The sequence below is a fragment of the Globicephala melas genome, chromosome 2 (genome assembly GCF_963455315.2).
Source record: "Globicephala melas chromosome 2, mGloMel1.2, whole genome shotgun sequence".
Classification (NCBI taxonomy): Eukaryota; Metazoa; Chordata; class Mammalia; order Artiodactyla; family Delphinidae; genus Globicephala; species Globicephala melas.
The window spans coordinates 110,764,046-110,788,365 of record NC_083315.2 but is presented as its reverse complement, the minus strand read 5'-3'; the positions used below and the strand labels follow the sequence as shown (position 1 = coordinate 110,788,365).

Genomic DNA, 24,320 nt, shown 5'->3' with positions numbered 1-24,320 from the left:
ATTTGGGCTTCCCTGGTGGCTCAGTGGTTGAGAGTCCACCTGCCGATGCAGGGGACACAGGTTCGTGCCCCGGTCCGGGAGGATCCCACGTGCCACAGAGCGGCTGGGCCCGTGAGCCATGGCCGCTGAGCCTGTGCATCCAGAGCCTGTGCTCCGCAACGGGAGAGGCCACAACAGTGAGAGGCCCACGTACTGCAAAAATAAATAAATAAAATAAATAATAAAATCTGCCAAATTCAAGAATGTAGCTGATTCAAGAATTTTAAGAAGTGAAGTCCATAACATAAAACTGGTGAGAGAATCAACTCAGCAGATCACTTTTGAACATCAATAGTTTACACAAAGATTGAAGAAGGTAATTCAGGAGGAGAGATTTTTTTTTGTAGTTATTATAAGAGTTTATTACCATTTTATAAAATAAAAAACTTTGCCCAATATGTTTGAAAAATCTGAGAAAATTCAGATATTTTAAGATGGATAGAAGTTGAGATAATTTATCAGTGGCAGGTCTTTTAGTGGTGAAAGGAAAAGGAAATCTTTCTGCTCTGAAGGCACCCTGTTGCTGGAGGTGAACAGATTTACAAAATGATACTGAGCACCATAAATGGTAACATGTGGACACAGGTGTAGGCTATACGTTAATTCTTTATTTATGTAAGAGAAAGCTCATGATGAAGACAAAGAAATGGAAGGCATTGTGGGTTTTAACATATATAGAATTAGAATATATAAAAACAGAAACATAAAGCATATGAGAGGGTATATGGAATTGTACTGTTTTAAGGGTCTTGCCACTATGAAGTGGTAAATAGTAGGTTTAATTAGAATGTAACCTATTAGGGATGTGTAGCATGATGGCTACAATAATCACTATTTAAAATAGTTATAACAGGGGCTTCCCTGGTGGCGCAGTGGTTGAGAGTCCACCTGCCGATGCAGGGGACACGGGTTCGTGCCCCGGTCTGGGAGGATCCCACATGCCACGGAGCAGCTGGGCCCGTGAGCCATGGCCGCTGAGCCTGCGCGTCCGGAGCCTGTGCTCTGCGGCGGGAGAGGCCACAGCAGTGAGAGGCCCGCGTACCACAAAAAAAAAAAAAAAAAAAAAAGTTATAACAATGTAAATATTTATACACCCCTCAGAGCATCTAAATTATAAAGCAAATATTGGCAGACCTAAAGAGAGAAATACACAGCAATACAGTCATAGTGGGGACTGCAGTTATCCCCCCTTTCATCAATGGACAGATCACCCAGACAGAAATCAAGACGCAAACCTTGGAGTGAACTACACATTAGACCAGTTGGACCTAATGGACGTAACCTGATCATTCCACCCAACAGCAGCAAAACATACCTCTTCTAGGGCACAGAGCATTCACCAGGGTAGATCACATATTAGGTCCCAAACAAGTCTGGGCAAGTTTAAGAAGACTGAAATCGCATGAAGTATCTTTCCCACCCGTAATGATATGAAACTAGGCGCCAATAACGGCAGGAAGGCTGGAAAATTCTCAGTTATGTTGAGATTAACAGCAAACCACGAGGAGAGACTGTTAACATCCATAAATCTGGTTTTATTTAAAAGGATGTGTCTGTAAGATCTTTTATTTACTGAGGTATCGCCACTTTAAACTTTTTTTTTCTCTTAACTCCATTGATTAAGCTATACTTTTTAGGCCTCATGGTTAACAGAGGATTACTCTATAGGTTTCAGAAAATTTTAAGTTAGGGACTTCCTGGTGGCACAGTGGATAAGATTCCATGCTCCCAATGCAGGGGGCCTGGGTTCGATCCCTGGTCAGGGAACTAGATCCCACATGCATGCCGCAACTAAGAGTTCGCAGGTCACAACTAAGGAGCCTGCCTGCCACAGCGAAGACCTGGTGCAACCAAATAAATAAATCAATATTTTTTTAAAAAAAGAAAATTTAAAGTTATTGCTAAGTACTTTATTGCTCCTCCACTTTTACCTTTATGATTTAGTTGGTTCAGTACCACAACGTTTTGGAGATGTCAAAAGGGATTTCCACCTTTGATACACACCAGTAGTGATAAATAGCATTTGAAATTGGCGTAAAAGAAAGTTAAGAAGTTTCCCGTTAGGACTCACTTTGTTAATATCTACCTATAATTACTATCGTGCTCCTTTGAACAAAAATAAATTAACAACATTACTATGAAAATGATACTTGATCTTTCTCCAACTTTAACTTACCTATAGTGGCCTTAACTTCCTGAGACATAGAAAGCATTTGGAACATTTAGTAAAACATCATAATATAAGCAGCTACTATTTCTTGAGTGTTTACTAAGTCCAGGCACTGTGGTGAATGATTTCCCCACAGGGGCTTGTTTACTTCTCACACTGGCACAGTGGGGTTCATCTTATCCTCGTTTCATTTTTTCATTTCTTTTTTTTGGCCACGCTGTGCAGTATGTGGGATCTTGGTTTCCCGACCAGGCATCGAACCCATGCCCCCTTCAGTGGCAGCACAGAGTCTTAGCCACTGGACCGCTGGGGAGGTCCCTTATCCTCATTTTATAGATGAAGAAGTAAGTAAGAACAACTTAAAGTCACACAGCTACTAAGGTTCAGAGCCAAGATTCAAACCCAGGTCTTTTAAAATCTAAACCCAGACTTTTAACCTCTGAGTTAAAATACTCGAACCAATAAATGGTAAAATATCAATAGCTATGAACTCAACTGAGCATTTACTGTGTGTCAGGCACTGTTCTAAGCACTTTACATGTAGTAACTCGTTTGATCCTCACAACAATCATTTAACTTTTATCTTTCAGATAAAGAAACAGATTTGCCCAAAGACATATAGCTAGTAGGTGGCAGACCATGCACTCTTACCATGTTACCTCATTTATAGCAACCATTTATCGAGTGCTTGACAACATGCAAGCCATATGCCTGGTGCTTCCCATATAATTTCATTTAATCTGCACATCAACCCTATAAAATTTGTATTATGCTGAAGTGTAATATATACAAGTAACACTTTTAAAATAGTAAACACTGTAAGAAACAGCAATTATTCATGCATCTTGATGTCAGAATAGGTTGGTTAGTGTGTACAAAAATCTGAGTTTCTCTAATATGAGATAAATTTCAATGCTTAATACTGTTCTTCACAGAGAATTTTTTTTTCCTGTTCTTTAAATTTTTTCCTCTTTGATAGTCACAAGGTCGATATGAGATCATGCTGAGTCTGCAAAACATATTGAGTGGACTGGGAGCTGCTGCTACACCTTGCTACAGGGATGTTTATAAAGCTGCTAGATCCTGCCTAACAGATAGATCCATGGCTGTTCGTTGTGCTGCTGCAAAGGTAAAATAGTCTAATGAGTAGAATTTCTAAAAATTAATATAAAGACAACTAAATCAGTTTATCCCAGTGAAAACACTAGTAACAGCTACATGATCTTAGAGCTGCAACCTTGGTATTCAATAGGACTATCTCATTTTAACATATGAGGAGACTGAGGCCCTGAGAGTTATATGAATTTCCCAGGGTTCTTAAAGTGGTTAGCAGCACATTGTTGGAAGTGGGGAGTTCAAGTTACCAGACTCTAAGTATTCCTTCCATTCCACTGTACTTCCTCTCTATAATTGTGTAAAATTTACATGTATGGTGTATGTTGTTTGAAAATGATTTGGTTTTATCATGCTTTCTTAACATAGTTGGTTAGATAGTAAAGTGTTTATGTTGGAATTATTCTCACAATTGCTTATAGCCAACAGATAGGTTCTACAGACATTTTTCATAGCCCACTGAATTAGAAATGGGTCTTTCTCCTACCCTTTGTGGACACGTTGCTTTGTATAGTATAATTTTTATGACTTTTTAGTAAGTATTCACTTGTTGTCCCTACAATCATTATTTAGAGACTTTGGATTTGTGTATTATTTTTGCTAGATCTTGATAGTTCTGCAACTTATGTAGATCTGAACCTGACATTTATATTTTGTTTTTCATTAATTTCTTTTTTTCCCGATTGAACAGTGTCTCCTTGAACTTCAGAATGAGGCCGTCTTTATGTGGAGTACAGACCTGGACAGTGTGGCCACACTATGTTTTAAATCCTTTGAAGGCTCCAATTATGATGTGCGGATTTCAGTTTCAAAGCTACTAGGCACAGTGTTGGCCAAAGCTATAATTTCTAAACATCCAGGAGCAGGTAAATTCACGTAATTATTTTCATAATGTCTTCCATAATTTTTTCCCGGTTGATTTAAACAAACATATGTAGCATTACTGCTACCCATTATTACTTTTGAAAAGAGACAGAATATCATATAAATTTTAGTTTGGAAACATGTCTATAAGTCCTAAGATTTCATTTTAAAACAATTCAGTGAAAGTTTGAGGAAAAAATTAAAAGAACTCTTAAATAAATGTGCTTTATTCAGTCATTGTCTTCCTCTACACCATGGCTTTTTTAAGTGAATTGTGGAGTGTTATCCAATAAGAGATATGATCTAATTCTCGAGAATTTTTTTTTTTAAGCAGCATGCATCTGATTACATACATTTGGCTTGCCATCTTCTAGATTGGTGTAAGGGAGCAATGATGTAAATAATTCCAAACAGCAGATACTTGAAATTTACTATATTTGCACAATTTGTGTTTGTGTTTATTCCCTATTTATACACTCCTAGGCAGTGAGCAAGGATGGAGTATTTTTGAAAACAAAAGGGTTTGCCTGGGTTTAATCTACAGGGTTTATAAAACATCGGTGAATAATTAAAAACTTGCTTTATTATTCTGTCTCCAAAGAATAACAGTCTCACGCTAATGAAAATGTGATTGTTCTGTAGAACATTGCTCCTCAATATCTGCAAACCGAGAGTACTAGCATCACCTGGGAGCTCTTAAGAAGTGCAGAAACCCAGATGCCACCCAACTTACTAAATCGAATTCTCATTTTAACAAGATCCCCAGATACTTTGTATGCACATTAAAGTTTTAGAATCATTGCTCTAGAAATTGTTTATTGTGACATTAAGAAGTGTTCTGGTTTCTTCTAAGCCAGTGTTTCTCAACCAGAGCTGAGAGAGGACAGTGAGTACAGCATATCAGAATCACCTAGGAAGCATTAACAACTATATAGTCCCTTCATTCTCCAGTTGAGACCCACAAGTTTAAAATTTATAATAAATTTTTTTTTTAGGTTTTGGTTCTTCTAATCTTGTAATTCAGAGTTGTTCAGGGCATTTAAAAGGTTAAATCTTAAGCCATCTAAGAGATTGAAATTAGAAGAAGACATGTTTAATCAAACCCTCTTGAAAATGTGAATTGCTCATTTCCATAAATGTGTCATTAGCACTAGTACACAGTTGCAGTAAAAACAAGCAAAATACAGAATTGCCTAACAAATGTGAATAATATTTAAATGTATATCCTCCTAGAGTAGCGCTAAACTAATAACAGCATTTTTGCAATCAGACTAAGCAAAGTGAAGAACCAGCTTCACCCACACTAAAAAATCTTTGGCCTAATCTTCTGTTAGGAATTCTGTCATCTTGCATCTGTAAGTTCTAGGCTTGTGTTATAATTAAGTTATTTTCAAACAACTAAAAAGTGATCTAGATGTCATAGTAGATTTTTTTTAAAGTAGGAGACTAATAGTTAGCAACACAGTGCTTAATAATTTGGAAAAGAAATACAATGGAGGTTTGTACACTCAGCCACAATATTCGAAGATTATGAGGTACAGAACTGAAATGATTTTCCTAGTAAAATCAGCAGACTTCTAATAAATGGTATATTTTACCAAGGCATTTAAAAAGCAGGGATTGAGTATGACATTTTCCTAACATTGGCATAAGTTGCCAAGGATTTATGGAATCCTTTAAAGTTACTTCTTGACCATGAACCTCAAGTCGTACTATACGTCCCTCGTCCATTCACTGTCCCACTTTCCTAATTGACTGTTTTATACCTTTATCTTCTCCCATGTTACTTTCATTTGACGGCCTATCTTCCATAGGCTTCCCTACTAAATCTACCACCTTCCAGCATCTGTACTCATATACTCTGACTCTTCCACTGTTACTAAGATGAATTATCTCGTCTTCTATTAAAGCCATACGTTCAATATGTATTAGAGCTCATCCTCTCACCGGCTCGAGGACATAGCTCTAGGAAGTCTCCCCTCTCCTACATCAACTTTTCCTTCTCTATTGGATTATTCCCTATAAAAACATGTGCTTTTCCCCCTCTCATCTTAAAAAAAAGTTTTTTTTCTTGTATTTTACCTCCGCAGCCAGCTGGAGCCCCATTTCTCTTCCCTTTGCAGCAGAGTTCCTCAGAGGAGTTCTTGATACTCTGTTTTTAGTCTCTCTCTTCTTTCAAACACACTTCAGTTAGGATTTTCCCCCAGTTAACTCTTTTTTATATATAAATTTATTTATTTATTTTTGTCTGCGTTGGGTCTTCGTTGCTGCACGTGGGCTTTCTCTAGTTGCGGCAAGCGGTGGCTACTCTTCGTTGCGGTGCGCAGGCTTCTCATTGTGGTGGCTTCTCTTGTTGTGGAGCATGGGCTCTAGGCACGCGGGCTTTAGTAGTTGTGGCCGGTGGGCTCATGGGCTCTAGGGTGCTGGCTCAGTAGTTCCGGCACACAGGCTTAGTTGCTCCGCAGCATGTGGGATCTTCCCGGACCAGGGCTTGAACCCGTGTCCCCTGCATTGGCAGGCGGATTCTTAAGCACCTCGCTTAAGGGAAGCCCCAGTTAACTCTTGAAAACTATTTTTGTTAAGGGCATCAATGACCTCCACGTTCATCAGTTATTCAATAAATAAACAAGCATTTATTGGGGGTTTATACAGGGCCACGATCTGTTCTGAGTGTGTAGGATGTGTTATTGAACAAAACAGATTAGAAGCCCCTGCCCTTTGGCACTTGCGTTCTAATATTTAGCCATGCTAAGCCAGGGGGCAGTTCTCAGTTGTCTTACTTAACCTTTCAGCAACATTTAACTCAGTTGATCTTCCTCCTCATTCTCTTTTCACTTGCCTTTTAGGACCTCACGCTCCCTTGGTTTTCTTTCTTTCTAGAAGTTTCTGTTCAGTCTTTGATGATTTCCTGTCTTCTTATAGGAGACACCCATCACCTAGTCCTTGGTCTTCTGCTCTTTACGTAGGCTCACTCTAGATGATCTTACCCAATCTCATGGCTTAAGTACCATCTATATATCAGGGATTCCTTGATTTATGTCTTTAGCCCACACTTCTCTCCTGGACGCCAAACTCTCATATCTAGCTGCCCATTTGACATCTCTGTTTGGATGTCTATTTAATGTTTCAAATTAACTTGTCCTAAGTGAATGCTTGATCTCCCCTCCCCCCATGTACACATACCTGCTCTCCTTGCAGTCGCAGTCTTGCTAATCTAAGTTGATGATGGCTCTGTCCCTGCAGTTGTTCAAACCACAGTTTGTAAAGTCACCCTTGAATCTTCTCTCTCACACTCAGTAACTATTCTACCTAACAATATTAAAACATATCTACAGTTGGGACTCCTTGGAGAAGTGGCTCATGGGGTCGGGGCAAGGAAAGTCTGAGGATGAGCCTGGAGCGTCTTGTGCCAGAAAGTGAGGAGCTTCCACTGGCCAGCTTTCTGAAGAAAAGCTGGCCAAATCCAGGATAGTATTAGAATTAATAATGATAGAAATGGATTATAACCTGTTAAAGAAAAAAGGAGGGCTTCCCTGGTGGCGCAGTGGTTAAGAATCCGCCTGCCAATGCAGGGGACCCGGCTTCGAGCCCTGGTCCGGGAAGATCCCACATGCCGCGGAGCAACTAAGCCCCTGTGCTACAACTACTGAGCCTGCGCTCTAGAGCCCACAAGCCACAACTACTGAGCCCACGCACCTAGAGCCCGTGTTCCACAACAAGAGAAGCTACCGCAATGAGAAGCCCACGCACCACAAGGAAGAGTAGCTCCCGCTCACCACAACTAGAGAAAGCCCACACGCAGCAACGAAGACCCAACGCAGCCAAAAATAAATAAATAAATTTATTTAAAAAAAAAAAGTGTCACCACAGAGGTGGCATAGTGATTACAAATGGAAAAATATTTTACAGTGGACAAGACTGGAAGACACCTTATTCAGGTGTTCAAAGATAATATCGCCAATGTAGGGACAGATTGACACCAAGCCTGACATTTCTTTTTGATGTTATGCATTAAGAAGGCTTACAGCATTACTTAGTGTAGTTCTCTTGAGGAAAAACTCAAATTGAGGGCTTTTCTACAACTACAACTAGCCATATATGTACTCTTCAAAAATGAGAAAGTGATAAGGAAGATATGGAGTCTAGGTGAAGGGTACATACGAGTTTATTTTACTATTCTTGCAGCTCTTTTGTAATTTTGAAATTTTTTTCTAGTAAATTTTAAAAATATGTAAGTATGTATACCCCGATTTCTATCGTATCTACCTTGATCTAAGCCACCATCACCTCTTGCTTGAATTACTAAATTGCTCCTAATGGTTTTCTCTACTTCTGCCTTCGCCCCTCTACAGTCTCCTCTCAGCACAGAAGCAGAGTGACAGATTATATCACTCCTTTGCTCAAGGTTCTCCACTGGCACCTCACTTTACTCACCTCCTTATTATAATGATCGACAAGGTCCTATATCTTCTGCTCTTGCACCATCCTTACACTTTGGTCCGTCTGCTACCAGAGCCCTCCACTGAACTCACTACACATAAAAGATACCTGCTTTATATTTTGCATGGCTTTTAATCACTGTCTAACATACTATATACTTAGTCCTTTGTTATGTTTATTGTTGTCTCTCCTTTTTAGAATTTATGATCCGCAAGAGCATGGATTTTGTACTATTCACTTATGTTTCTCTTCCACGTGCCAATATAGATTTTTATCTGTTTCATCTTCAGGCTGAGGAGTATATTTTTTGTTCATGACTTGGATTAACAGAAGTTTATTTTTCCACTATTTATGACTTAAGTCAATAATGAGGATCAGAGCTTGTGACCAACATTTTTCAGAAGAATGAAAGGGCGAAAATGGGTTCTTTTTTTAAAGGAGATGTTATTCCCTAGATATTCACAGGGAGAAACTCAGCTATGTCAAACTGAAGACAAATTTAAAACATTCTGCCTAACTAAGCTCTTAATTATTGCAGCCTAAGGGTTGACTGGGCAGTTTTAGTAATATTTAGCTTTGCTTTCTTCAGAGACTGAGGATGTAACAAAAGTTGTACTTGCAGTTGAGAATTTTTAGAAAACAGGCCATGGTGGTTACTTTATGTAAGTTTCATTAAGAGTTGTAGAGCATTTAGAAAGATAAAATTGTGATTTTGGCCTTTTTAGTATTTCAAAAGAATTTTCAAAGTTTTGTATAGCATTCTCACTCATGGAGAACCAGGGCCGTTTATTTATGTTTTCCTTTGTTTAACTTGAGGACAAGAGAGCAGTAGGTCATAATCTCAAAGTGGCATAGACTCTAAGATGTCATTGACATGATACATCAGAGTCCATTATGATTTGAACTCTGAACCGTCCTGTGACTTTATGTTTTTGTGTGTGTAATGTCCTGTAAATTTTGCCTTTTGTTTGGATTTTTAGTTTATTTTTGTTTCTGTTAACATACTGTTCAATATCATGCAAACCAAGATCACGCATTAAAATTTAGTCTGTAAAATAGAATCACATGTTTTGTTTTGTTCTTTGTTATAGCAGCCTCACGTCAAAGCGTTCGCAGAGTATCTCTGGAGGAAGTTCTGGAATTACTAGGAACAGGGTTTCTACGTGGGAGTTCAGGATTTCTTCGAGCCAGTGGAGATATGCTGAAAGGAACCAGTTCAGTCAGTAGGGATGTCCGAGTTGGAGTTACTCAGGTTAGAATCACAAATCAGTATCTAAATGTAATTCTCACTGGCCTATAGTGAAAGTTTTAGTATCTGACTCCAGGTGGAAGTGATACTGTGCAAGGTCTTCACTTATGCTCTCATGTTTATAAATAGATGGGGTGAGGCCAAGACGCTTTATAAAAAACTAGATTACAAGAGAACCTTATTTATACAAAGCCAACTAAATAGGCTATTACCCACAATGTGTTTTCAGTTCGTAATGATGGGAGACTATTGTTTATTTCCTTTGAAACATAAACAACATCTTTTTGTTTGTTTCTAGGCCTTGGGCTTCCATGTGTCTTGCGGTTTAACATGTTTTCCATTGTGTTTGTGTGTGCTTATACAGTTCTGATTTAAGCTTTTAGGTACATAATATTTGGCATGGGCAATATTATATTTCTGTTTTATATGGTTTCTACTTCAAAATAAAGATTACAGCATGTAATCTACTTAAGTGCTTAAATTCTTGGTCCTAAACAAAACTTAAAAAGCTAAACCTTGGGAAGAGGGTCTTAGAATAAGGCAATATAGAGGTCTTTGCATTCTTTCTTTGAACTATCTTGTTTTCTAAATGCCATTATGGTTCAAAGCAAACATGTTTTTTTTTAAATTCACATATATATCCTCATTATTTTATACTGTATGATATTAGATTTCATGAAAATATAAGACGTCCCAGTATAATTGTAAACTGTGTATTTTAAGAAAACAGATTACATAAGAAAACTACTGTCGGTATCGCTGGAGCAAGCCAGACCATTAACATTCATGGAAATAAAGAGCAGTGATTCGTCACCATAAACTTTCTTTTCTGGTTTCTAGAACTGAATTCCCTTAGAGTTATGGTATTAGACCATAGTTCATTCTTACACTGTGTTCATATGTTTGATTTGGGTTTTCTTGTTCAGAATGTTAAAGACCTTAGGGACTTCCCTGGTGGTCCAGTGGTTAAGACTCCGGGCTTCCACTGTAGGGGGCATGGGTTCGATCCCTGTTTGGGGAACTAAGATCCCACATGCTGCTCAGCGTGTGGCCAAAAAATTGAAGGAAAAAAAACCAACACAGAATGTTAAAGAGTTTGAATGCTTTGTTTGGAGAAGTCACAGGCACATTTTACTTATTAGCTAGCTATACTGGCTATCCTGAAACTTTGTAGTCTGACCAAAATAAAACAGGCAGCATAAATGAAACCTCAGTTGAAAGACTGCGTACTTCAATTTTGGCTTAACAAACAGAAAAACAGTACTACATTTATATAGCTAAGGTGGCTATATAAATGAGGAAAGGCTAAAAAGAAATGTTAATAAATTCTGCATATTTCATGGAAGAGAAAACATTAATATAGAATTGAAATTACTTCATTTTGAAGATAAAACTCTTTTCTTTTTTAGGCTTACGTGGTGTTTGTTTCAACACTAGGAGGAGCATGGCTAGAGAAAAATTTTGCTGCCTTTCTTTCTCATACCCTAAGCCTGGTTTCACAGTCACACCCTAAGGCCACCCAAACTCAGATTGACGCTGTCTGCAGTCGCCGTTGTGTTTCATTTATCCTTCGAGCTACTGTTGGAGGTCTTCTTGGAGAAAAGGCTCAGATTGCTGCTGCCAAGGATATTTGCCAGGCTATCTGGAAGTTAAAGAAAGTTATGGGTATGGATCTTCTAAGAGAGTCTGTTTTAACAGTGCTAAAGGGATTGTCCTTTCGGAAAAGCTGGACTGGTATATAATTATATTAATACCCAAAAAACACTTTTATAATACAGGTCAGTTGTTTCAGAGTAAAGCAGTCTATATATAGATGAGACATAAATTATCTACCTTGATAAGAACTATTATATATATATGTACTGATCTTAAAGGCTGGTGGATAGTAGTTCCTCAGAATTCATAATCTTCCTATAGAAGTTAAGATACATTGTCTTTGAAACAATTAGTTCATCTCAGTTCTTGTACTGTCCTAAGTCTACTCTGCTTATCTTGAGTATTGATAAAATTGGAGTTCTCCCTTTCAGTGCCACTTGCTAAAAGAGTAATAAGGCGTCTCTGATCAGGTTGCTTGAACTAAATTGGTTATGTTAGTTTAATTCTTTCTCTGTAGATGCAAGTCCCCATTTTAGTATTTTAGTTACTGCCTCAAGGGTTCCGCATATATCAAGCGGAAGTATTAATTTTTACCTTCATATGTTTCTGCTCCTAGTACCTACCCTCTGTAATAAATTTTAATAAAACAGTGATGTCTGGTTAATTCTTATACTTCTGTCAGATGCTGTAATGAGTGACGGTAATCTGGAAACCCGGCTTGGCTCCGCAGATGTAGCAGCCAGCCAGCATATGTTGGTATGTGCTTTACAAGAACTTGGAAATCTCATACACAGTCTCGGCACCACAGCTGCACCTTTGCTACAGGATTCAAGTGCAGGTATCTGTTGTTTGTGACTAGTATGAATACTTTGTTTTTACTTTTGCTTTAGACAACTTTTCTCCAAGGAAGAAAAGCTCCCTCATATAGCTCATTTATTATAGATTCCACTATAGATTTATTAGAGTTGTTTTATGAAATATAGATAATCAAGATTTTTAAAGGTATTTTTTTTGTTTTTGTTTTTTTTCTTTTGCTTTTGTAACTAAAGATGGTTCTCTAGGTCTCTCTCTATCTCCAACCCCCTGTCTGGAGATATTTAAGATAACACAGAAAAATGGAGAAGTAAACCTGAACTCGTATCTCTCATCTGCAGTGAAAGTATTAGTTTCTGTATGGTACAAGTAATTTACTTCCTTAAAGGTCTTTTCAGGCATTCTCTTTTCTTTCTCTCTTTGAAAATTATTTAATCACTTTGAGAGATAATTCACATACCATAAAGTTCACCCTTTTAAAGTATACAATTCAGTGGTTTTGGTATACTCACAGAGTTGTGCAAACTCTACCACTATCTAATTGCAGAATGTTTTCTTCACCCCAAGAAGTCCTACACCCACTAGCAGTCATTTCCCCTCCCCCCGGCCCTGATAACCACTAATCTATTTTCTGTCTCTATGAATTTGTCTATTCTGGACAAGATTTAATATAAACGGAGTCCATACAGCATGTGGCCTTTTGTGACTGGCTTACTTAATTACTTTTTAAAATCATCTTTAATGGCTTTTGTGCTACACAATTCCTGCTGACTGAAGCTTACATTATATTCGGTTTGTAACCTATTTTTCCTAGGGCATATATTGTTTAAGTAGCAGTTGACATGAACTGTTAACATGTTTTGATGAAGGTATATGTTGAATTATAGCAAATGTAGACTTTTTTTTCTTACTGGTAGTGGCACTTCACTGTCTGCATAGTGGCTTAGTAGCCCACTGGGGATCTAGTGAAGCCTTGATTTTCTTCAACATTTTGTTCTCAGGTTAAGAGAAATATGGTACATAGGGAGAATACTGATTATGTAGAGAAATGTGCCAGAAACGATTTAAAAGAAAAGGAGGATGAAGCAACAAGATGTGACATTTCTTCTCAAGATGTTTTTGTTATTTATTGAAAATTTTTTTTATATTGGTAATTTTTAATTCCTAGTACCAAATTAATGATCTCAAGATAAAGTAAGCAGAACATTGGCTTATTTAGGAAATAAAAATTTCCTTTGTCTCCTGACTTAATTTAAGCCAATTTTCATGAGATATATTGGTAGAAGTAACTCTTGAGTACAAAAAAATTATTTATAATTGTGTATCACTTAATATTTTAAATTCTGATTTGGCTTTTGATAAAGATAATATATTTCATATCTATGTGGTTGCTTACTCTTTTGACTGTTTGATGACTGAGTTTTATCTGTGTAGCTGAGTCATCATTTGTTTATTCTGTCCTTCTAGGCGTCCTTGACAATGTCATTTCAGTTACTCTTCATCCTAGCATTTCTGTTCGACTAGCAGCTGCCTGGTGTCTACACTGCATTGTTGTGGCATTACCTTCCTACCTAACACCTCTCTTAGACCGTTGCCTTGAAAGGCTTACTGTGCTTAAGTCTTCACCTGAAGCAGTGACTGGCTTTAGTTTTGCAGTGGCAGCTCTGCTGGGAGCAGTGAAACATTGTCCTTTAGGAATTCCTCACGGAAAGGGCAAGGTAATGATTTCATTCTTCGCATATGATAGTGACATTTCAAGTTTTTCTTAAAAACATCATTGTCTTCTTGTGTATCACCCAGTAAAGAACCATGCAGGACAAATTTCTGAGCTGTCAGCTAATACTGCTACTTAAGTGTTAAGTATCATCAAAGTAATTACTGTGAAAAACCAAGGGACGGTTAAAAATTTTGTATCTACACTTAAAGAGGAGTTGCTTTCTCTGCTTTTTGTTAGAAATATCTCCAGTTAGTAACAGATTTTGTTCCTGAAGGCTTTTTTTTTCCCCATACATTCAGCTCTGCCATAGAAGTACATTTTAAAATTGCATTGTAAAGGACAAATAGAGCTTCAAAAGAAATCTTAAACTTCATTTAATAATTTTATAGTTAGTGGTATTCTTGGTGGTATTATTCTGGAATTAGTTTACATACCTGGTAAGATGAAGTAGATAATGAATGTTCTTAGGAGCCAAGATTTTCCATAAAAAAAAAAAAAGCTACCGTTGTAGAATCAGGAAAATTAAGTAAAAGGCCCATATGTTAAACTTAAATTGAAAATATTAGTATGAGTGTTTAATTTCCTTTCACACTGTCCAGACATAAAAGCAATGGCAACCCAGTAGCAGGAAACACCCCTAGTGCCCAGATTATGGCCCTAAATACCATTTCCAACCGAAAAGGAATTAGGGCCCCTTGGAGGAATGGCTGGTTCTAGATCTGGGACAGGAAATGCACAGTATAAGCCTGGAATATCTTGTCATACTGGAAAGGAGGGAAGTCATCAGAGACTGTGTTCATTTTAAAAGGATGCAAGAGATAACTTTAGACTCTCCCCCGACCAAAGAGGGGATAATGTGTGCATCCAAAAAAATAATGATAACAATGGATAGAAACATAGTAAATATATAAAACACCAGGAGCTCATAATGATGACAGATTGCTTTGCTACTGAAAAATAATGGCTTTTGAGTGTAGCACTTCCAGAAAGATAAACGATACAGAACCTAGAAAGTAAATAACCCAGTTTTAATGTACAAAGAATTGTAAAGAGAACTAAAGAAATTTTGTTAATCAAATATAAAACACACACACACAGAAATATATATATATAAAAAACACAAAATTGGCAAAGCGTGGTGTGGGAATTTTGTTTCTTTTTGAATAGGAATTGTCAGTTGTCAGAGAATATTGTTTGACAGTGAAAAGCCCTCATAATCTGGGCCTCACGCACATAAGAACTTTTTAAAAAATCACCATTGTTCCTTTCCTTTTTCTTGTCCCTCCACGTCATTATTAATGAATATTATGGTATATTCTCTGCAGTTTAGTCTTTGCAGACAAATACACCGTTACTTCAAAAATTCTTAAATTATCTTGAATATTGCCAGTGCCTTTGGGATAAGGTGATCGGCAACTTCGGGAGGTGATGTTATTCAGTTAAATTTATTATTTTAGTTGTATTCTAAACTAACATATCACATCTTGCTAATCAAAGAATTGCCATTGCGTGTATTAATTAAATTTAATGTCCTCAGATCTTATTAATTTAGGCAGACAGGCTTGGTTTGTTTTGTCCCCACCGTTTTTAAAGGGTGGGGGACAAGTAGAGGCTGCAAGCAGTCCTAAGTTAGTAGTAAGTTGGTTGGTTGTTTAAAAATATGCTAGCCTTCCTCTTTAGAAAAGGTATGTGCCAACTCACAATATTTGCTGCTCTTCTAGAGGTGATTGGTTACAGAGATGTTTTCTTAGACATGTTAGATGCCTGTCGGCATTTGCACTCTATAAGCATGCATTATCCATAAAGGTGAAATATCTAGTTTTTCCTCTGTGTTGTTTTAGAACTATTTCTTAGACTTTTAAAATATAACATTTTAATTAATCCCCCTTTACTGTGAAGCTACTTCATTATGCGATTAATGAGTACTTTTAACTGTGGTTATATAGTATATTGCCTCGGGAAAGACTATTATCAGCCACTCAGGTATCAAAGTAGTGTGCACAATTTTAAAAGGAGAGAGTCCTGTAATGAAACTTCCTCTGGTAATTACAGATCTATGAAAATGGTGGCTTAAAACTAAAAGTAAGTTCAAATTTTATATAGCGAAACTTGAACGGTTGTACAATGTTGTCACATATACTCCACAAAGAATTATAGGGTTGCTGTGTACAACCTAATATACCTATTGTATACCTATTATACAACCTATAATTTATCCTTGAAAAGTTACTTTTTTTAGTTTCACGTACGACATTGTCCTATGGTATAGTCTATGTGAATGACAGTCTTTTATCATGGATATTTATTATGTGTAAGAGTTAATTTTTCAAGAGATTGTTATAATTAGTTGCCGTCATTTGTCCAGTAACCTATAAACTGATATACTTTTTTTTTTTTACCTTGTTCTTCTATACGTCAATAGATTATTATGACATTAGCAGAGGATTTGCTATGTTCTGCTGCTCAAAACAGTCGCCTTTCAGCTCAGCGCACACAAGCTGGATGGTTGTTGATTGCTGCCCTGATGACCTTAGGTAAGTCTTGTGGAGGGTTTACATAACTACAGACTGCTTGGTGTTTTCTGAGCATAAATATTCTAATGTATGATTTGACAAGAGTAACTTAATGTATACCAGAATTTAAATATCCACATAAACGTTTTTCTCCTAGCAGTCACCTTAGGAAGCCATATACTTATTTACTCCAATCCTTAGAATGTTTTCAGATGTCTTTATTTGAAATTCTCTTCAAGACCAATTTATGAACCTTAAGTAGGATAAGCCAATTTGATCAGCTTTCACGCTAAACTCTGAATGAGTCTGGCTTTTCCCAAAATCATTCCCATCTATCTTCAGAAAAAAAATTTTCTACAGTATAAGGATAGGCAAGAGAACATGCGATAGCCCATGAATCCAATTCTGTAATTGTTCTGAGAATTTGGTCACACTAATAAGGTAGTTACGGGCTTCCCTGGTGGCGCAGTGGTTGAGAGTCCGCCTGCCGATGCAGGGGACACGGGTTCGTGCCCCGGTCTGGGAAGATCCCACATGCCATGGAGCGGCTGGGCCCGTGAGCCATGGCCGCTGAGCCTGCGCGTCCGGAGCCTGTGCTCCGCAACGGGAGAGGCCACAACAGTGAGAGGCCCGCGTACTGCAAAAAAAAAAAAAATAAATAAAGTAGTTACATTGACGGGGATAAGGCATGTTTAAATTATATTTATTAAATTTAAATTATTATTTATTAGCGTAATTATTTTATGATCATGACTATTATATTTACATCCTGTAACTTTAAAACTCTATTTTATTACTTTATAAAAGCTATACTTTTAAGTCTCTTTGTATAGTTGTGTGGTTTACTGCTAGGATATGAAACTAATTGGATTTGACCAATAAATCATTTTGACACCTCTGAAGTAATTTGATCTAAAAGGAGCTTAATTAAAATAAACAATCATAAATGAAGAGCCACTTTAAGTAATGTTTTTGAGATGATTAAAGAAATTTATTGGACTAGATCTGAGTTCAACCTATGGGCCAAATCTGGCTTGCCACCTGTTTTATACAGCCTGTGAGCTAAGAATGGTTTTTATGTTTTTAATGGTTTAAAAACAAAAAGGATATTTTGTGATACATGAGAAATATATGAAAGTCAGTTTTCAGTGTGCATAAATAAACTTTTTATTAGAGTACAACTATAATTATTTGTTTACATATTGTCTATAGCCTTTAGGCACTGCAGTGGCAGAATTGAGTAATTGCAATAGAGACAGTATGGCTTTCAAAGCCAAAAATGTTTATTGCATGGGCCTTAATAGAAAATGTTTGTTGGCCCCTGGCATAGATCATGATTTCACAATGTGATGGGAATAAAGTGGTCAAGATTTTATTTGCTTTTGGCTAGGTGTTTCATGCCTGCTGTATTGATATTCTTGGTTAATTAAAGGGGAAGATAAACTACTTAATAAATGGCAATATTTTAATGAACAAAAGCTTTCAAAAACAGGGTAATCCCATTGGAAGAAGAGTACAAGAGATCCTTTCTCCTTTATAAAAGAGATTAGTACATCATGTTTTAATGCACATTCATATTCAATATACCAAAAAGGAATAAAAATTAAGTTGATGTTTTATTTAATTTGCTGTTTTCTTGGGCTTTTTTTTCTTAATGCATGATTCTTTCACTTTATTATCAATTTTTAGAATGTGTTACTGGTTGCTAGTAATTTGCAAAGGGTATCAGTGAGGTTTTGCTTTTAGATATCTTTATAAACTCATAGATTTTTATATGTTTATATGTTTCAGTTGAATGCAGTCATTATTTTTTTTTGACATCTTTATTGGAGTATAATTGCTTTACAATGTTATGTTAGTTTTTGCTGTATAACAAAGTGAATCAGCTGTACATATACATATATCCCCATATCCCCTCCCTCTTGTGTCTCCCTCCCACCCTCCCTATCCCACCCCTCTAGGTGGTCACAAAGCACAGAGCTGATCTCCCTGTGCTATCCGGCTGCTTCCCACTAGCTATCTGTTTTACATTTGGTAGTGTATATATGTCAGTGCTACTCTCTCACTTCGTCCCAGCTTACCCTTCCCCCTCCCTGTGTCCTCAAGTCCATTCTCTATGTCTGCATCTTTATTCCTGTCCTGCCCCTGTGTTAGCATACTTTCTCTTTCTGACTTAACTTCACTCTGTATGACAGAATCTAGATCCATCCACCTCACTACAAATAACTCAATTTCATTTCTTTTTATGGCTGAGTAATATTCCATTGTGTATAAGTGCCACATCTTCTTTATCCATTCATCTGTCGATGGACACTTAGGTTGTTTCCATGTCCTGGCTATTGTAAATAGTGCTGCAGTAAACACTGGGCTGCATGTGTCTTTTTGAATTATGGTTTTCTCAGGGTATATGCCCAGTAGTGGGATTGCTGGGTCGTATGGTAGTTCTATGTTTAGTTTTTTGAGGACCCTCCATACTGTTCTCCATAGTGGCTGTATCAATTTACATTCCCACCAACAACATTGCAGTCATTATGCTTTGATCTTCAAATTGTTTCATCTTTAGTCATTGGGAGCCCCTAGTAGTTGGTTCATATGAAACTAGTGTTCTTTGATAACATCTTTATTTTTGGCATGACAAGATGTCCCAGCTTTTACATCATAATTTCTGCCTTAGAATGAGGGGCAGTTAGATACAAAATTCTAGAAATGACTTACTTCCAAGGAGTGGGATGTTAGGGGGAGGGGATCAGAGAGGACCCTGGTCAGAAGGCACCTAGGAGATTGGCATAGTTGTATATATTTAACTGTGATTAAAGTTATGTATATGTATTTTAAAAAAATAATAATAATTTCTGCCTCAGCTTGCAACCAGTCAGTTCTCCAAGGAGCTCTGATTATATTTTGTGGGAAATGGAATTTAGATGACGGTCTGAGTGCTTTATTAATTTTTGCCTGGCAGTTTTAACACCTGTTTTGCATTTTCAGCATTTCCTCCACCATTTACAATTTTCATTATTATTTTTAAAAAATTCACTGTTCTGAACTAATGTAAACTCATAGACCACATTTAAGTCCATTCCTCAAATGTGAACTCCAACATTTTTAACCCCTTTTTGCTATACTTCCCAATTTATCTGATGCCACATACAACACCTTTGATTCACTTGCAGGTATCTACAATGTGTGTTTGGTTTTTGTTAGATCCAACATTATTCTTGGTGTGAATGAACTTACTCTTGTTTATTTTTTTAACTTTGTAATTACTACAAACATTTTTAGTAACTTAGTTTACATATGTTTCTGAAATAAATTATCTTGTTACCTCTCTGGGACGTGATGCTACACTGTTCACTCCTGAGTTAGAGAGGTATCTTAAGGGTACAATGGCAAATATATATGGAACTTTTGTCAACTGTGGGTATTCCCAGTGACTTCATCCTTACTTTGTTTTTTGGTATCTGAGTAAATTTTGCATTCAGAATTTTCTCTATTTCCACAGCCCATTATATGCGTATGCCTGCGTGTGCATGTGAAACCTCTTACAGTCACTTACTCTTAATTGCCGTACTCCAATTTCTTTATTTTATCCCAATTCTATGGGATGTTTTTAGTACTACTTCATCAAAGAAAGTAGTGAGCAAGGAGTGAATTAGGTTTATTTTGCTGTAGGGATTAGCCTAGGGCCTCTTCCTAAAAAGCAAGTCAGGAGAAAAATGAAGAAATTATTTTGTTAATGTACTGAATTGCATGCTTAAAAAAAATAATGATTGGCTTGCTGTTGCCCTTTCATTTTGCCATTATGCTCTCACCTCTTCATATGCAAATAAGACAAGTTTTGAATGATAACTACATAATGTCAGATATATAAATGCTTATCATGGGTGGAGCGCTGTTCTATATAAACTCATATAAGCCTCAGAAACTGTCACATGAGGTACATACTGTTGTTATCCCCACTTATAGGTAGGAAATTGAGGCACAAAAAGATTAAGTGACTTATCCAAGTTTAAATAGCTAGTAAGTGGATGGAGCCAGGATGTTAACCTAGGTGGTCTCCTTCAGAGCCCAGTACAGTTCTATGCTGTGCTGCCATACTGCAGAAGAAAAGCATGCAGTCAGCAGAACATGGAAATAAGAAGTAGGGAGTACTTACAGGAGAATTTTAAGGTAACCCCAGAATTTTGAAGAATATTACGTGGGGAGAGAAGCTGTGCGTTTGGGTTTTTATATGTCGTAGTTCTGTTTTCTTAACTGATAATGCTGCATGCTATCAAATACTTACAGTTAGCTCTCTGTATCCGTGGGTTCCAAATCCACGGATACAGAGGACAGATTGTACTATGCCACTTTATATAAGGGACTTAAGTATCCTTAGATTTTGGTATCTGGCGTGGGGAGGGGGGGCTGGTCCTAGAACCTATCCCCTACAGGTACCAAAGGACAACTATAAAAAGCTATCATTGTACAGTACATTGCCTTTCATTACTGGGTTTGTGTATTCAGTTCTTAAATGTTGCTTTGAAATATTAAAAAAAAAAAGTTCCATTTAGACGTATCACATCTGATTTTTGGCCTGGAACAAAGTTGCTATCAAAAGTTAGAATTACTTTCAGGATACAATGTTATTTCTTACAAACAGTAGTACCTGGCGTTTACGTAGCACATTAGTTTTTCAGGCTACTTTAAAGTACACTCTGTTGTTTGGATCTGGACAAACCTTTGGAGATAAGCAGTGCAGGTAGTTCTGGCTTCATTTTATGGTTAAAAGAAATTGAGGCTCAAAGAGGTCACAGCAGTAGTAGGAGAGAGGACACCAGAGCCCAGACTTTACTGTTAGTTCCTTGTTTTTCCTCTCTGTACTCTAGTACCTTCAGATAGTCATTGATCAGTAGTACATTCATTGGAACTAGAGGGACAAAGTAATCCAGCAGTAGTAGATTAAAATGTGTTTACTTTAAGAGGGAAGGGTTTTAAAGAATAACCACTTTGGGTTCCTTTACAAGTGACAAGTTGAATAAATTACAGGTCCTGCGTTTGTCAATCATCACCTTGCTCGAGTTCTGCTGTTGTGGAAGTGTGTCTTCCCAGTGTCTCCGAAAGATCTAGGAACAGAAAAGAGCCGAGGAGATTCATTTACATGGCAGGTAACCTTGGAAGGACGAGCTGGTGCTCTCTGTGGTAGGTTGAGTTTAGTCTTTTCTCTCCTTTTCCTGTGGCTTTTTCCATCCTTTAACTTTACATATACTTGTATGTTTTATTTAAGTTGGGAAAAATCTGCTTCTGGGGATTTTTCTTACTGAACATGATTGATTAGTTGGTGATTCTAACAGAAGTATGATGTAATAAACCAAATTTACATGTCCTTATCCTTAGGATGCATGTTTTATTATAATGCGATCAGTTGAGAAATGTTAAGATTGTTTTGTGTTACGTAGGCATTCATTCCTCTAGGGTTGAATTTAATTAGCATTGACTAAGTATGGTTTCCATTTAGTCTTTTATATGTGAAAGTTATACCCTTTTACAACACATAGACCATTAACAAATAGCATCCACCATGAAAATTTGAGCTTAAGGAGCTGTGGGTTCCCTGAAAAGACATGGAAGCACTGATTTTTTTTTTTGAAGCACGTTTTCTTAAAAACCATCATTTTTAGGAGTAAAAATGCCATGAATAAACAAACAAAACCAAAATCAGTGCTTCCTTGAAACTGAATCTAACTTTTAAATATTCACTTTATTCTACATATGAAATAACTCCTTATAAAAGCTTGTGTGTTTCAGGTAACATCTATAAAAACTAACCTGCTGACTTAAAAGTCAGTCTTGGTTCTTTAGAACTAGTGTAGAACTGGCAAACTTGAGGGTCTAAGCTGCTACTTCTGAGCTCAAGGGCTGAGTAAAATCCCAGGAAAGCAACATTTTGTTAATTTGGTTGTTGGTCTCTTTTAGTAATTCTAGGAAGTTCGGGTTTTTTTTGGTTGTTGTTTTGTTTTGGTTTTTTAAGTTTGATTGGAGGTAGAAGACACTAGTTTCCTTTTATTTTACTAGAGTTTCAAGAATTTTTTTGATTTTAGCACATTTCTTTATTCCTCTAACAAAAATACAAATGCCTTACCATAATTGAATGCTTTCTTCATGGTTCATTACACTCTGCTAAGTAAAAGTCTGTTGTATTTTTCAGCTATCAAGAGCTTTGTTTCCCACTGTGGTGATCTCCTTACTGAGGAAGTAATTCAGCATCTTCTTCCACCACTTCCTTGCGCTGTGGATTTGCTAACTCTGTAAGGATCCGCTATTTAGACTTGATAAAAATTTTTAATAGCAATCAGTTACCCTCTAGTTATGTAGTATCTTATTAAGTACCTTAATAATGCCAGGTTTCTGTGATTGGTGAATGATTTTCCATTTGCAGAGGAAGGCAAACATTTAGTTATGTGATTTTTTTTTTTTTTTTTTTTTTTTAGGCTAGGATCTTGAAAGAAAAGTACATATTAAAAGGGAAGGAAAGTTATTTGGTGGATAATGTATCTTCCATACAGTCAGATTTAACCAAGAAATTAAATATTAAGCCTGTTAACCTTTTCAGGTATGCGTTTGATTGGTTTGTTAGTGCTATTCTGTGTTCTTAAGAACCAGATACTTGTTAACAGTTTCAGGTTTTTGTTGTTTATATTTTCATACATTTGACTTACATTTTTTAAAAAATCCAATTTATGTCCTGGTCACTTATAATTTCCCAGTTAATAAAATGTACAGTTTAGAGAAAGTCTTTCCAACAAGTATTTAATGATATGACATTTTATGTATACAGAAAAATACAGTTAAGATTATGGCTTATGAAGTGTCATAATAAAGTGAAAACCTGTGAATTCAGCACAACTAGCACAGAGGTTAATGAAGGTTTGCTGTAAAGGGCCAGAGAGTAAATATTTTAGGCTTTTTGGCCCGGACAGTCTCTTTTGTACCTACTCAATTCTGCTGTAGCTTAAAAGCAATCATAGCTAATCTGTAAATGAATGAATGTGTTCCAGTAAAACTTTATTTACAAAAACAGGCAATGGGCCGGATTTAGCTATCCCTGGACAAGAACACTGATACTATTGAAGTTGTATGTGTGCTCCTCTCTACTACTGTTCTTTCTGCCTTAGTTTAGAGGTAATCACTATCCTGAATTTTAAAGTTGTCATTCTCTTGCATTTTTAAAAAGTGTATCACATATACATGTTTCCCTAAACAGTACCTTGTTTAGTTTTGTTTGGTTTTGATCAGGCAAATGGTATCATAGTGTTTCTGAGACTTGCTTGTTTTACTCAACATGATATTTCTAAACTTCCTCTATGTGTCAGCTTGTTCATTCTTTTTGGTTGCTGTATAATATTTAATTGTGTGAATGTACAGCAGTTTACCTTCCTGTCAATGAAATATCCAAACTATTTTCCAAAATTTTTGCATATATATATCAATAGTATATGGGAGTACCCTTCAGTCCACTTCTTCACCAACACTTAGACATTAACTCTGGTTAATGCAGTAGGTGTAAATTGGTATCTTGTTATGATCTTACCTTATATATCTGGTTCCTGATGCTTTAAGTGCCATTCTATATGTTTATTGTTCCTCACTATTTCCCCTTCTGTGAAATCCCAATTCATGCATATCTTTACCTAAGTAAGATTGTGTTTTGATTAATAGACATGCTTTTTTTTTTTTTGGCTGTGCCACACGGCTTGCAGGATCTTAGTTTTCCAACCAGGGACTGAACCCAGGCCCCACAGGCATTCTTAATTTAAATGTCAAATTTAT

At 36.8% G+C, this 24,320-nt stretch overlaps 1 protein-coding gene and 1 long non-coding RNA gene across 6 annotated transcripts in view; one reads left to right on the top strand and one right to left on the bottom strand.

Annotated features, from left to right (window-relative positions):
- HEATR5A (HEAT repeat containing 5A) overlaps positions 1 to 24,320 on the top strand; it is a 111,884-nt gene that overhangs the window by 22,700 nt on the left and 64,864 nt on the right. For 4 of the 5 annotated variants that reach the window (XM_030854728.2, XM_030854729.2, XM_030854723.2 and 1 more), the window contains 9 exons: positions 3,189 to 3,338; positions 4,014 to 4,188; positions 9,718 to 9,878; positions 11,285 to 11,540; positions 12,154 to 12,309; positions 13,752 to 14,002; positions 16,424 to 16,535; positions 21,540 to 21,692; positions 22,699 to 22,798. In XM_030854728.2, the coding sequence (XP_030710588.1) occupies positions 3,189 to 3,338; positions 4,014 to 4,188; positions 9,718 to 9,878; positions 11,285 to 11,540; positions 12,154 to 12,309; positions 13,752 to 14,002; positions 16,424 to 16,535; positions 21,540 to 21,692; positions 22,699 to 22,798 (1,514 nt within the window). The remainder of the gene's footprint in view (positions 1 to 3,188; positions 3,339 to 4,013; positions 4,189 to 9,717; positions 9,879 to 11,284; positions 11,541 to 12,153; positions 12,310 to 13,751; positions 14,003 to 16,423; positions 16,536 to 21,539; positions 21,693 to 22,698; positions 22,799 to 24,320) is intronic. The other variant, XM_030854727.2, reaches the window with a different exon arrangement.
- LOC115852195 (uncharacterized) overlaps positions 16,416 to 24,320 on the bottom strand; it is a 121,897-nt gene continuing 113,992 nt past the window's right edge. The window contains exon 8 of the long non-coding RNA XR_009563091.2: positions 16,416 to 17,151. This is a non-coding gene — a long non-coding RNA (uncharacterized lncRNA). The remainder of the gene's footprint in view (positions 17,152 to 24,320) is intronic.